The sequence below is a fragment of the Marmota marmota genome, unplaced genomic scaffold, assembly GCF_001458135.2.
Source record: "Marmota marmota marmota unplaced genomic scaffold, marMar, whole genome shotgun sequence".
NCBI classification, from domain to species: domain Eukaryota; kingdom Metazoa; phylum Chordata; class Mammalia; order Rodentia; family Sciuridae; genus Marmota; species Marmota marmota.
The window spans coordinates 6,745,150-6,757,226 of NW_025999900.1; the positions used below are offsets into that span (position 1 = coordinate 6,745,150).

The 12,077-nt window shown below is 42.8% G+C and overlaps 1 protein-coding gene across 2 annotated transcripts; it reads left to right on the forward strand.

The window, feature by feature from the left end:
• Positions 1-754: 754 nt before the first annotated feature.
• Positions 755-11,827, forward strand: Rdh12 (retinol dehydrogenase 12). 2 transcript variants are annotated; one of them, XM_015490412.2, is made up of 7 exons: positions 755-1,048; positions 2,627-2,745; positions 3,227-3,382; positions 4,843-4,947; positions 5,988-6,197; positions 8,033-8,222; positions 10,743-11,827. In XM_015490412.2, the coding sequence occupies exons 1-7, from the start codon at positions 981-983 to the stop codon at positions 10,843-10,845; spliced, it is 951 nt and encodes a 316-aa protein (XP_015345898.1). In that variant the 5' UTR covers positions 755-980; the 3' UTR covers positions 10,846-11,827. The 2 variants fall into 2 exon arrangements, with proteins under 2 accessions (XP_015345898.1, XP_048654522.1); XM_048798565.1 differs by lacking the exon at positions 2,627-2,745 and having other exon boundaries at positions 827-1,048.
• The last annotated feature ends 250 nt before the right edge of the window (positions 11,828-12,077 follow it).

The window sequence follows — 12,077 nt, forward strand, 5'->3', positions numbered from 1 at the left end:
ATATATATATATATATATATATATATATATATATATATATATATATATATATCTCATACCCATTGTGTAAGTGAGTAAACTGAGTTAACAGAGAGGTTTGGTAATTTTCTCAGAGCCATAGAGCTTGTATGTAGATATGGATGGGTGTGTGAATTCCATCAAAGTATAACATAAGGCACAGAGAAATGCACAAATCAAATGTGTATGACTCAACAAATTTTCACAGTGAATGCACCTGTGTACCTGCATTCAGGTCAAAGATGAGAACGCTACCAATCCCCCAGTAGCTCCAACCAATCCCTCCCAGTCACTGCCCCTTCCTCCCCAAGGGTAACCACTCTCCTGATCTTGTTTACCATTCCTCTGAGAGTTTCTTCTTCTTTCTATTTTCATTACACATGTATTTCAATCATCATAATCTGGTGTTTTGTTTTGTTTCATTTTTCAAGATGGGTACTCACTATGGCCCGGGGCTGGCCTCGAACTGCTGGGCTAAAGCAATCCTACCACCTCCCACTCCTGATAGCTGGGACTCCAGGCATGTGTCGCCATGCCCAGCTTTTATGAGATCTGTTACTAAAGTTTACAGTATTTTCTCTTACAGGAGTAGAGATTGGTTGTTTGGGAGAACATATTTCTAGAAAGTAGACAAAATTGGGGGTGGTAGAGCTAGGAGGCCATTATTCCAGTTTCCCCCAAATTTTCTTTGCAAGTAAGTATAAGGATCTAATCTTTCCTCTAGTCTCTCTGCTCCAGGACTACAACTCCCAGGAGGCTGTGCTCTGACAGCTCTCGGATTTAAATAGGATTCTGGGTTCTGCTTAGAGCCAAGCTGTTGCTGAGCGCCTAGGCGTGAGAGGAGCAAGAAGCAGCCAAAGCAGCCAAGAGTTGGAGCCAGATCCTGAGCCCAAGCCAGATTCTGAGCCCGAGCCAGAGTTGCGGTTGAAGCTGGAGCAGCAGCAACTAAAGACATCAAAAAGATGCTGGTTATCTTGGGACTTCTCACCTCCTTCTTTTCGCTCTTGTATGTGACAGCTCCATCCATCAGGTTTGTCTTAATTCAACAAATTATAACACTAGCTTACAAAACCCTGCACTGTAAGGAGAGGAAAAAAAGATACAGGGAAGGAGGCTGAGGGAGAGAAAGTTAGAGCAGAAAAGGCAGGAAATAAAGAGAGATTATGGATACCATGGTGGAAAATGAGAAGGGAGGATTTGGGCTGTGGAGGTGGGGCCGATTTGAGGTCTGGTGCTAGAGGAAGGCTGCGGGGATGACTCTGTAGGCAGCTCAAGAGTCATCTTAGGTGGAGTCTTGGCTCTTTTACTCGATTCCTTGAGTTTCTCCGAAGCTCACCCTTTCTTCTCTTGTCCCTAATCAAGGTGGACCAGCGAGGTTGTGTGTATGGAAGGGGACATTACCGAGGGACTCATTGTTAAGTACCAGGCATCCTGGGAAGGAAACCAACTCTTCCCTTTGATAACTACCCTCAATAAAAGTTTGGGATGACTCTGTAGCCTGAGACTTCTGGACGTGTTAAAGAAATGTGTACATTGAACAGAGAATTTTTAACTTCCTGATGATAAAGAAGGTTAAATGGACATATCAGGGAAGAAGTGTCATTTTAGGTCCTAGCATAGAGACCTGGGTTCAAATTCCCGTTCTGCCCCCGTAAGAAGTGGCTTTAAGGGGCTGGAGTTGTAGCTCAGTGGTAGAGCGCTTGCCCTGTACACGTGAGGCACTGTTTCGATTCCTAGCACCACATATAAATAAGCAAATAAAATAAAGGACCATCAACAACTAATATATATATATATATATATTTTTTTTAAAGAAGTGGTTTTAACTTCTTTGGGCCATAGTTTTCTCCACTGTCATGTAGAGATAATACTGGACTGGCTGAGAGGATTAAGATAAATTATGTACGGAAAGCCCCTAGCCTGGTACCTGGTAGTAGTCAAATGATGCTTAGGAATTGTTAGCTGTGCTCTTCTCTGGTCAGGGTTGGGCGCTCTCGCTCGCTCTCTCTCTCTCTCTCTCTCTCTCTCTCACTTGAAAAGTCAACAAAGGAAGTTTTCTTTCTATGTGACAAGGGCCAGAATGAAATCTGTAACATGATGGCAGAAAGGCTCTGAGGATTCCCCACTCTCTAGAACAGGAGAGACAGCCATGTGCTGCCCTCTGGGATGTTGTTGTTCATCAGCTAATCACAGAGATGCTTAATGGAGACCTAGGGCTCAGGATCATCCATTCCACTAATGCTCATCACTCATGTCTTTTGAATGTGGGTCACAGGAGGAAGCTGACCCTGGGAACCTGCAAAGATAAGTGTTAGTTGTCTTTGTTATCTGACAAGGAAAGTCCTCATTGGCTCTGTCTCAGGAGCACTTATTCTCTTTGCCCAGGTGATCATTCGTAGTCTCTGGGCCCACGACCTTCCAACTTGCGCTTATGAACTGGACACTACCTTGCCCAGTAGGAAAAACATCTCATGTAGAATATCTTTTTCTGGCCTCCTGACTCCAAAGTAAAAGATATCCTTCTTAGAAGCTGGATGGCTCTATTTTATGCATCTCGGTGTGGATTGGGAAAGATGGCGTGTGATGCTTTTGTTTCCCTTGCTGGCAGGAAGTTTTTCGCTGGTGGAGTATGTAAAACAAACATGCAGCTTCCGGGAAAGGTAGTGGTGATCACAGGTGCCAACACAGGCATCGGCAAGGAGACGGCCCGAGAGCTGGCTCGCAGAGGTGAGTCCTTTCTTTTCTGCCTCTGCACAGCTTTGCCTCCTGCCCTCCTCACTGAGGACTCTGCCCTTCCTCCTGGGCTTGGAAGCTCCCATGGGAATTTAAAAACCTGGGATTCAAGTCCAACATGACACTAACTTACTCTGGCTTTCAACACCTCCCTTCCTCCCTGTTCCTTCCCTATTATATAAAGTAAGGAAAACAATGATGTCCAGGTAGAATACTTGTCAAGTCAGTTATTCTAATAGGATATGCTAAGCAGCATTAAATACAGGATTGTAAAACCAGCATTCCCAGCCTGGGGCTAAGCCAACAGTAAGAAGACTGAGCAGTGCTCCCAGGAGCATCTGGAAGTGGAAATGTGATCCCTCCACTGTTTTAGGAGTGGCTGGGAGAATGCTCTGTCCTTCAATCCCAAGCTCACTTATTATTCCTCTTTTCAGCCTAGGATCTGAACACATTGCCCTTTTTGTCTTGGCCCCAGGAGCACGAGTATACATTGCCTGCCGAGATGTACTGAAAGGGGAGTCTGCTGCCAGTGATATCCGGGCAGATACAAAGAACTCCCAGGTGCTGGTGCGGAAACTGGACCTATCTGACACCAAATCCATCCGAGCCTTTGCTGAGGGCTTTCTGGCAGGTGAGGCCCCAGATGGTGGTGAAGAAATCAGGAAACTGAGTGGGAATGACTGTTCTACCCTGGCCCATCTATGGCCCTTGCATCAGAACTATCATGATCCCACTGGGCAGGTTCTGCTACAGGAACCAGCAGGACAGGGAATTGGCAAGAGAATGGTGGGTGGACAAGCTGGGCAGGATCCTTATCAACTCTTTGCTCTGCAGTAGGAGTGTTGGAGGTGTCCGCTCCAGTCTGGGCTTGTTCCTTGGCATCAAGGTGTGGCCCTGATGCCACTTTCTTCTTTCATCCAGAAAATCAACCTTCTGTGGCCACAGGCACTAGATGAGTTTGTGCCACTGCCAAAATTCTTCTGGGTCTTGGAAAATGACCAGCTTCTACCAAGAACTATAGAATCCACGAGGGACAGGGACCAGGTCTGCTTTTCTTTACCAGTGGATTCTTAGGACCCAGCAGAGTGGGCTTGGCCCAGAGTCAGTAGTTAGTACATACTTGCTGAATAAATGAATGAACAGTGTCCAAGAAGATATAAGCAACTAAAACTAGAAACTCAATGATAATGGTTACTGAATACCACTGAAATAGGTCCAAGTGAGGGAAGTTATTGACTTCTAGACAATACCTTGTCTTACAAGAAAGGAGCAGAATGAGTGATAACTGTAATGCCAGATTGTTGGGACCCCAATAGACCTCCAGGAGCCGAATCCTATGCAATCACACAAGAGTCTTTATTGCAAGCTTGAGCCTGGACTCACAACCATTCCCGACGCAGTGGTCCCAGGGAGTGAGTCCCGGTCCTTTGTTCAGTGAGATTTTATAGGTTTTGGGGGGATACTCTATGCGTCACAACATCACACAGCAAATCATTTCATACTGCGGGAAAGTTAAACAACAACTCTTAACATTGATTAGCACATTCACTGGTGGGAACAAGTTGGGTAGGGGTGATTGGTTAGTACAAGAGGGGGATTCCTTTGAACTGATTGGTTTAGGCCACGAGGGGTGTACATGCTAAACTACATGGTTTACCAACATGTTATCAACTACCATAAACTACCAGGGGGTCATCTGGCATGCCAGGTATTTTCCCTGTCTCATGCTGATTGGTGGTTGCTAGGGGGTTGCTATGGGTCCCCACCTAGCCTAACCGAGTCAGGGACACCTGGTGCCACAGATCTCTCCAGTTATTTGCAGACAAACAACTCAGCAGGGTGGGTATGTGCCTAGGAGTGCTCTGTGGGTTTTTCCAAAGACAAGGGTCATGCCCCCTTCCTTAGGACAGGCCTTGAGGTAGAAGCTGCTGTTATTTATTTATTTTCAAAAATGGAGTCACATTAGTTTCTCAATAACCTTTCTGCAACAAGAGTGTTTCTGGACAAAGACAAGGGACAAATACTCAGGGCTGTGACAGGTAGCTATTGGTCTCCTCACTAACACAGGCTCTCCTTGGTTGTGCTTGGCAGAAGAAAAACAACTCCATATTCTGATCAATAATGCAGGAGTGATGTTGTGTCCATATTCCAAGACAGCAGATGGCTTTGAAACTCACCTGGGGGTCAACCATTTGGGTAAGTATACTTACATGACTCCAAAATGAAGCATATCCCCCTTGTTCTCTATAGGAAGATGGTCCTATACCAGTGCTGAGAATCTCCAGTGGTCCCTTTAGATTTCAGTGTTCCAATAGATTGGACACATTGTTGTATTCATTGTCCCTCTCCTAACCAGTATAAAAAAAAAAGCAAGGCCCTCCTATCCATACCATTAAGAAGCCCCACATCTCAGCTGAGAATTGTGTGGCACAGTCCTGTAATCCCAGCTACTGGGGAGACTGAGGCAGGAGGATCACAAGTTCAAGACTAACCTGGGCAACTTAGTCCCTGTCTCAAAATAAAAAATAAAAAAGTGTTGGAGGTATAGTTCAGTGGTAGAATGCTTATCTAGCATGTGCAAGGCTCTGGGTTCAGTCCCCAGTACAGAAAAAAGGAAAAAAGAAAGAAAGAAACCCCAAATCTTAGGAGAGAACATCATTCTTGTATGGGGTAATGACAGTGCAAAGTTTGCCAGGCAGGGCCGGCCTGGGGTATGTAGGAATCTGGGTGTGACTGGAGGAATCAAATCCATATGAGATGCAAGCAAGTCAAGGGTTGGTCCATGGGGGCAGGCAAACGTCAAGAACTTGAGGTATAAGACATATATCTGGGGGTTCAGAGTTCAAGGTGATGGTTTTAGAGAGGAGTGCATGGAACTTGTTCTGTGATCCCAGGCAAATGTCATTTTCTTTGACTATTCTATCCTTCCTCTGTACATGAGTATACCTGAGTCCACAGTTAAGCAATCATGATCATAGAGCAGGAGGGCTTTTTTCCCTGACCCAGGCAAAGACAGATGTACAAATAAAGATTAATATTGCCTTACCATAGTCCAGCTCTGGCCCTTGCTTTGAGGAATCCGCTAACTTGGAACAATGACCATTAGCACTGAGTTATTCATGGCATCAGAATTTGTTCACACCCAGAAGACAATGAGCTAATGCTGAAGTCCTGTCATCAGCTCCCATACCCTGAGACTAGGCTGCTGTCAGTCTCTTTGCTGGCTCTCTCTGCAGGCCACTTTCTTCTCACCCATCTGCTCCTCGAGCGGCTGAAGGAGTCTGCTCCTGCACGGGTGGTGAACCTGTCATCAGTGGTCCACCATATTGGCAAGATTCGCTTCCATGACCTACAAGGCGAGAAGCGCTACTGCAGTGGTCTTGCCTACTGTCACAGCAAGCTGGCCAATGTGCTTTTTACTCGAGAGCTGGCCAAAAGGCTCCAAGGTAAGTTTGGAGAAAGGGCCAGGTTTAAAATGACAAAAACAGTGTTGCCTGTCCAGACAGAGGTTCACAGGAACTTCTGAATTTATTTATTTATTTTAAATATTTATTTTTTAGATATAGGTGGACACAATATATTTTATTTCTATGTTCTACTGGGATCAAACCCACTGCCTTACGCATGGTAGGCGAGCGCTCCACCTCTGAGCCACAACCCCAGCTCCAGAACTTCTGAATTTAGGCTGTAAAACATGTACATTTCAGTAGTAGCTTTGTGTGTTGAGGAGAATGAGGCTATAAACTGTAAATAGAATAGTCTTTGTCTCCAGAGAGCTTAATATTGAATAGGATTTAGGAACTTTATAAAGTTACATGTATGTAAAATTTTATCTTGTATCTATTATCTCATTTGATTTTCACAGCTACCTTTTGTAACAGGCAGAGTGGGTATTATTATTCCTACTTCATAGGTCAGAACTGAGTTCTAAGAAAATGGCTGATTCAAGAATACATGGCAAAACAAAGAGTCAGAAATGGAATGTGGGTGCTTTGCTTTAAATTAAGGTGCTTCCTCCTTTGTGCCATTTGTTGGAGTCACCTGGGGAGCTAAGCTACAGGGCTGCCACTGCCTGGAGTCAGGCAGGAAGGGCTGGAGTTCAGGCCCTGGGGTCTGAGTTCTTGTTCTACCTCATACTAGCCCTGTGTCTATGTGGACTGTCCAGTTAACCTCCCTGACTGTGTCTCCTCAACTGTAGAATAGGTGAGTCTGGCTCTTAATACTTAATAACTCTGTGCTCCCTGGGAGTTTTGCTCAAGCTATTGGCTCTGACATCTGAGAATCTGGGGGACCATTTACTATAGTGAACAAACCAGGGTTTGAGAACAACAGTGTTTACTTTCAGAACCCCAAGGGCAGAAGAACGGGGTAATCCTAAAAATAAATAATAATTAGAACAGCAATTGGGAGTTTATTGTGCCATACTCTGTGTTAACTAATTTAATCCTCAACATTATTATGAGGTGGGTGCTGTTATTCCCCTTCCTCTTACAAATGAAGAATCAGGTATAGATAATAAATTTGCCCAAGTGAGTTTCCTAGATGAGCCAGCATACCATCCAGAAAGTCCAGGTCTGGAGCCCCTGATCTTTTCTCTACCTCTGGGATGAGACCTTGGTCCTATAATCTGCTAGGTATGACCTTGAGAAATTTATTTCCTCTCTCTGTGACTCAGTTTCCTCAGCTATAAAATGTAAATGGGCATCTTAATATTACCTACTTCACAAACCTCTTTAAGAATTAAATGAGAAAATGAAGGTAAAGCGTATTTTATAATAAGTACTGAAAACAGTGGTTACACAGGGGTGTCTGGGGAGCAGGTTAACTTTCCATAATCTTCATCAACACCCTCAATCTACATAAAATATGTTTGCTGGGCAAATGCACCTCAAAACTAGGCCCCGCTCCTCTACCTTCCAATCAGATCACTACTCCTGAGCCCCTCCTATAGAAATGGTAAAGAAACAACTGTTAATAATTGATATTTCTACTTACTACGTGTTTTTTTTTTTAGTAGTAGTAATTTAGCCCTGGTATAAAGGTGACATTGAAATAGGAGGACATTGAACCAGGCACAGAAGGCTGAGAAAGCTATAAATCATTCTGGAAGAGATCAATTCATTTTTGGGTACACTCTGCCTGGCTAGCAGTGGTGAATTCTGGACCCTGGGGTTGGGTTTCCTGAGTTCTTTCTTCCTATTTATATGTTTTGCTGCAGAGATGTGCTGCTTTCCTGAGCTCAGAGCATGTGCCTAGTCTCACTGTGCCGTCTTTTCTTTAGGCACAGGAGTCACCACCTATGCAGTTCACCCAGGCATCGTCAGCTCGGAGCTGGTTCGGCACTCATTCCTGCTGTGTCTGTTCTGGAGGCTCTTTTCCCCATTCGTCAAGACCACAAGGGAAGGGGCCCAGACCAGTCTGCACTGTGCCCTGGCTGAGGGCCTGGAGCCCCTGAGTGGCAAGTATTTCAGGTGTGTGGCGGCAGTGTAGATTCCCTCCTCCACCCTCCTCTACCTGTGTATGTGTGAGACACAGGACTCCCTAGGCTTTGCGAGTCCCCTCATTTGTGTCTGATGATGGAAGACAGGTTTGGGTTGGATCTGCAAACAATTCCATTTTCTTTTCCAAGGAAACTTACGTTAGAAAGAACTGCTTTTATAGCTCTATTTTATACCTAGGTGCCGCTTTTCTATGTAAACTTTGTAGCTTTCTGAAAGCTGTTAAAGACTGTCCCTGGTGTTTATGATATGCAAAGAATATTGTTAACAGGCTCTCTGGATTCTTTTTCTCCTCTTTTAAAGTTTTGGCTGATTTGATTCATGAATTCTTTGATACCACTTAGCACAAAGTTGTTGGGAGAAGATCATCTCTTTCTCCAGTGTCAACTCTGTCCCAGTGCTGTCGAGATTGGTATTATCTGTTAGAATATAAAAATAGAAATTTCAGTACTGTATCTTATCACAAGCTCAATGTGCAACCTGAGTTTGGGAATAAAGGAAAGACCAGGATTAAATCCCCATCCCATTCCATGACTTAAGTCCTCTCTGCTGTCCCACTTTGTTGAAGGCTGTTCATCAGTGCATTTAAGTGAAACACTGTAAATAAACTCAGTGTCCAATAACAGGGAAATGGATAAATGCTAATAACTAATGTTGCTTGAGCTCTTTATGTGTTTGTCACTCTTCTAAGTGTTTGTGTGTATTAGTTCATACAATGATCAAACTCTGAGAGGTAGGTAATATTATCCCCACTTTACAAATGAAACTGAAGCACAGGATAATGAAGGAATTGCTCAAGTTCATAGAGCTCGTAGATGGTAGAACTGGGGTTTATACCCAGGCAGTCTGACTCTAGAGTGGTGCTATTTAGTGCTATTGCTACTAGCCACGTGTGGCCATTGAACACTTGAAATATGGCTAGTCCAAATGGAGATGTTCTGTAAGTATCAAATGCACACCAAATTTTGAAGACATAGTATGGAAAAAGAAATAAAAATATGACATTCATTATTTTTATATTGGTTACATACTGTAATGATTTGGCCATAATGGGTTAACTAAGATATATTACTAAAACCAATTTCACCCATTTCTTTTTACTTTTTGATTGTGGCTACTAGATGAAATTTTAAATTGCATGTGTGGCTTACATGGTTTGCATCATATTTCTGTTGGACAAATCTACTCTAGAGTCTCAGTGTTTAAGTCACTGCCATAAAGTTGTGATAAAATATTTTGCCATAATTAAATGTAACATTTTCAAATAGTATTTAATTAATGGGCAAATGTTGGTTGTATAATGTTGTGAGAAAAAGTGACTATAATACTAAACTATATAAGTATTTATTGTAAATACATACCCAGCCACTGGGTAGTAGTGCTTACTTCAAAGAAGTTTGGGGGAGAGTTGGATGGCATGTAAAGGAGGAGTTTAGCTTTTTTATTTTAGGTTTTTTTTTATTATTTAAAAATGTTTAGAAGATCATATATTTATTTGTTATTTTTGTAATTAAATATATTTTTAACAGGAGAAAGATATCTTCCTCAAATTAAATGCAGTATGATTCCAGTTTTATATAAAAGACTGTATCTGTTTATACATGAAGAAAGTGAACAAAGTTATGAAGAAAAGCAGTTAATTAATAGACTCTTCTTCTTTTATCAGTACTACATTTTCTAAAAGCCATACAGAAATTTCATAATTAGAAAAAAATATACTATTAAAAGGATACAGCTCTGTTGGTAGAGTGCTTGCCTAGCATGCACAAAGCCCTGGGTTCAGTCCCCAGCACCACCAAAAAAAAAAAAAAAGCCAAGTGTTAGCAGGTGTGGTGAGTGGTGATGCATGTCTGTAATCCCAGTGACTTGGGAGACTAAGGCAGAAGGATTTCAAATTCAAGGTCAGTCTGGGCAACTTAGTAAGACACTGTTTCAAAAAAAAAAAAAGGGGGCTGGGGAAAAAAAAAGAGGGAGGCTGGGGAGGTAGCTCAGTGGTAGATCACTTGCCTTGCATGTGCAAAACCCTAGATTCAATCTTCCTCAAGACTGCCAAACAAACAAACAAACAACCCCTCCCCTCACATAGAGCAACAAAACAACAACAAAAAAATTTTAAAAACCATTCTGAGAACTATGTTTCCCCCATCCCTCCCCATTATCTTTTGAGTCCTCTAGCCTTCTAGTATAAATATTTTCATATAACATTGCAGTTATTACAAATATAGCACAATGCCAATTCTGCTCACCATTCTTTGAAATCCATGGTTATTAATTCTGATGCTATATCTTGTGATAGAATACATTAATTAAAAAGCTGATGTATCACCATATCCCAAATTTGTTTTTAAAATTTAAAATATGCATTTTAATATGGTTTCTTTGAATCTAGTACATTATGTATAATATATTTAGAACATTAGAGGAAGAGATCACAAGCATTCCCAGACTGCCAGTTCTCACATCTAATATTCTCCTCCCATCTCTGCCTTCCAGTGACTGTAAGAGGACTTGGGTATCTCCAAGGGCCCGAAATAACAAAACAGCTGAGCGCCTGTGGAAGGTCAGCTGTGAGCTTCTAGGAATCCAGTGGGAGTAGCTAGCTGGTTGAAAAGCCATGGCTTTATCAGGCCAAATCCATGCCATACTGAAAGGGGACCAACAAGAAGGCCAACTTGAAAGGATTATCCTCTTGACTGGCTGCTGCTGCTGCAAATGCTGCCTACTCTGATCCTCCTGACCTTTCTGGAAACCTTGATACACCCTCATGTGGTGCTGGCTCATGGCACAAGATGTTCATACCTAGAGACCATTCTTGAAGACATGGAGAATCAGCAATCCTATGGGACAAAAGAACTGAGCAAATCCCAGGTTGGGAATGGGGGTGACAGAAGAGCCTGGGAAGTTGGGTCAATTTTCTCACCAACACCAGAAACACCAGAGTGCATGCTTAAGCTGAGGCGACAGGAGCAGTAGCATTACCTATTTCCAGGGGGCTTTAGGCTCAAACTCTTAATTGACCACTTTCCTCTTTGGAATGCTAGTCCCAACCCTGGAGTGCGATCAACTCAAGAAGATCATGGCTAACCTTGGCCAAATTTGATTTCTTCTTTGGAGCATCGTGGAGCCTGAAGTGAAGCTGGGCCTTTCCATTTTCCACTGTGCAGATGGTTTCTTATTATAGAGTTCCCTTTACCTCAATTTTTAGATAAAATAAAGATTCACATTCATCTTATTGCCTTTCCATTTTCTCAGGGACATGGGCCAAAGAAGGGAAGCCTGCCCACCAGTTTAGTGAGCAGTATCTCACCCTACCCACCCACCCATCACTTTCTTAGCATATTGTATCTGGGTGCAAAATAAGATGGCACAGTTGGATATTTTCTCAAGTTTCTTCTAGAACTAACATTTTATTAGCTGAGAAGTGAAAGGAGTGGATTAAAACACAACCGCTGGGGCTGGGGATGTGGCTCAAGTGGTAGCGCACTCGCCTGGCATGCGCGAGGCGCTGGGTTCAATCCTCAGCACCACATACAAATAAAGATGTTGTGTCCACCGGAAAAAAAAAAAACTAAAAATAAATATTAAAAAAATTCTCTCTCTCTCTCTCTCTCTTTAAAAAAAAAAAAAAAACACAACTGCTAAACTGTACCACAGAGTAAGACCAGAGGTAGGATGGTAGATGGTAGCTGCAGAAAAATCAAGTCCCAATAACCCCTTTCCCTACATTCATAGCTCTTCTTCCTTCTGGCCTCACTCTTCTATACTATGGACCAGGTGACCTGCTTCTTGACTGAAGTTCTGAAGATCACCAAGAAGAGGAAGAGAGAT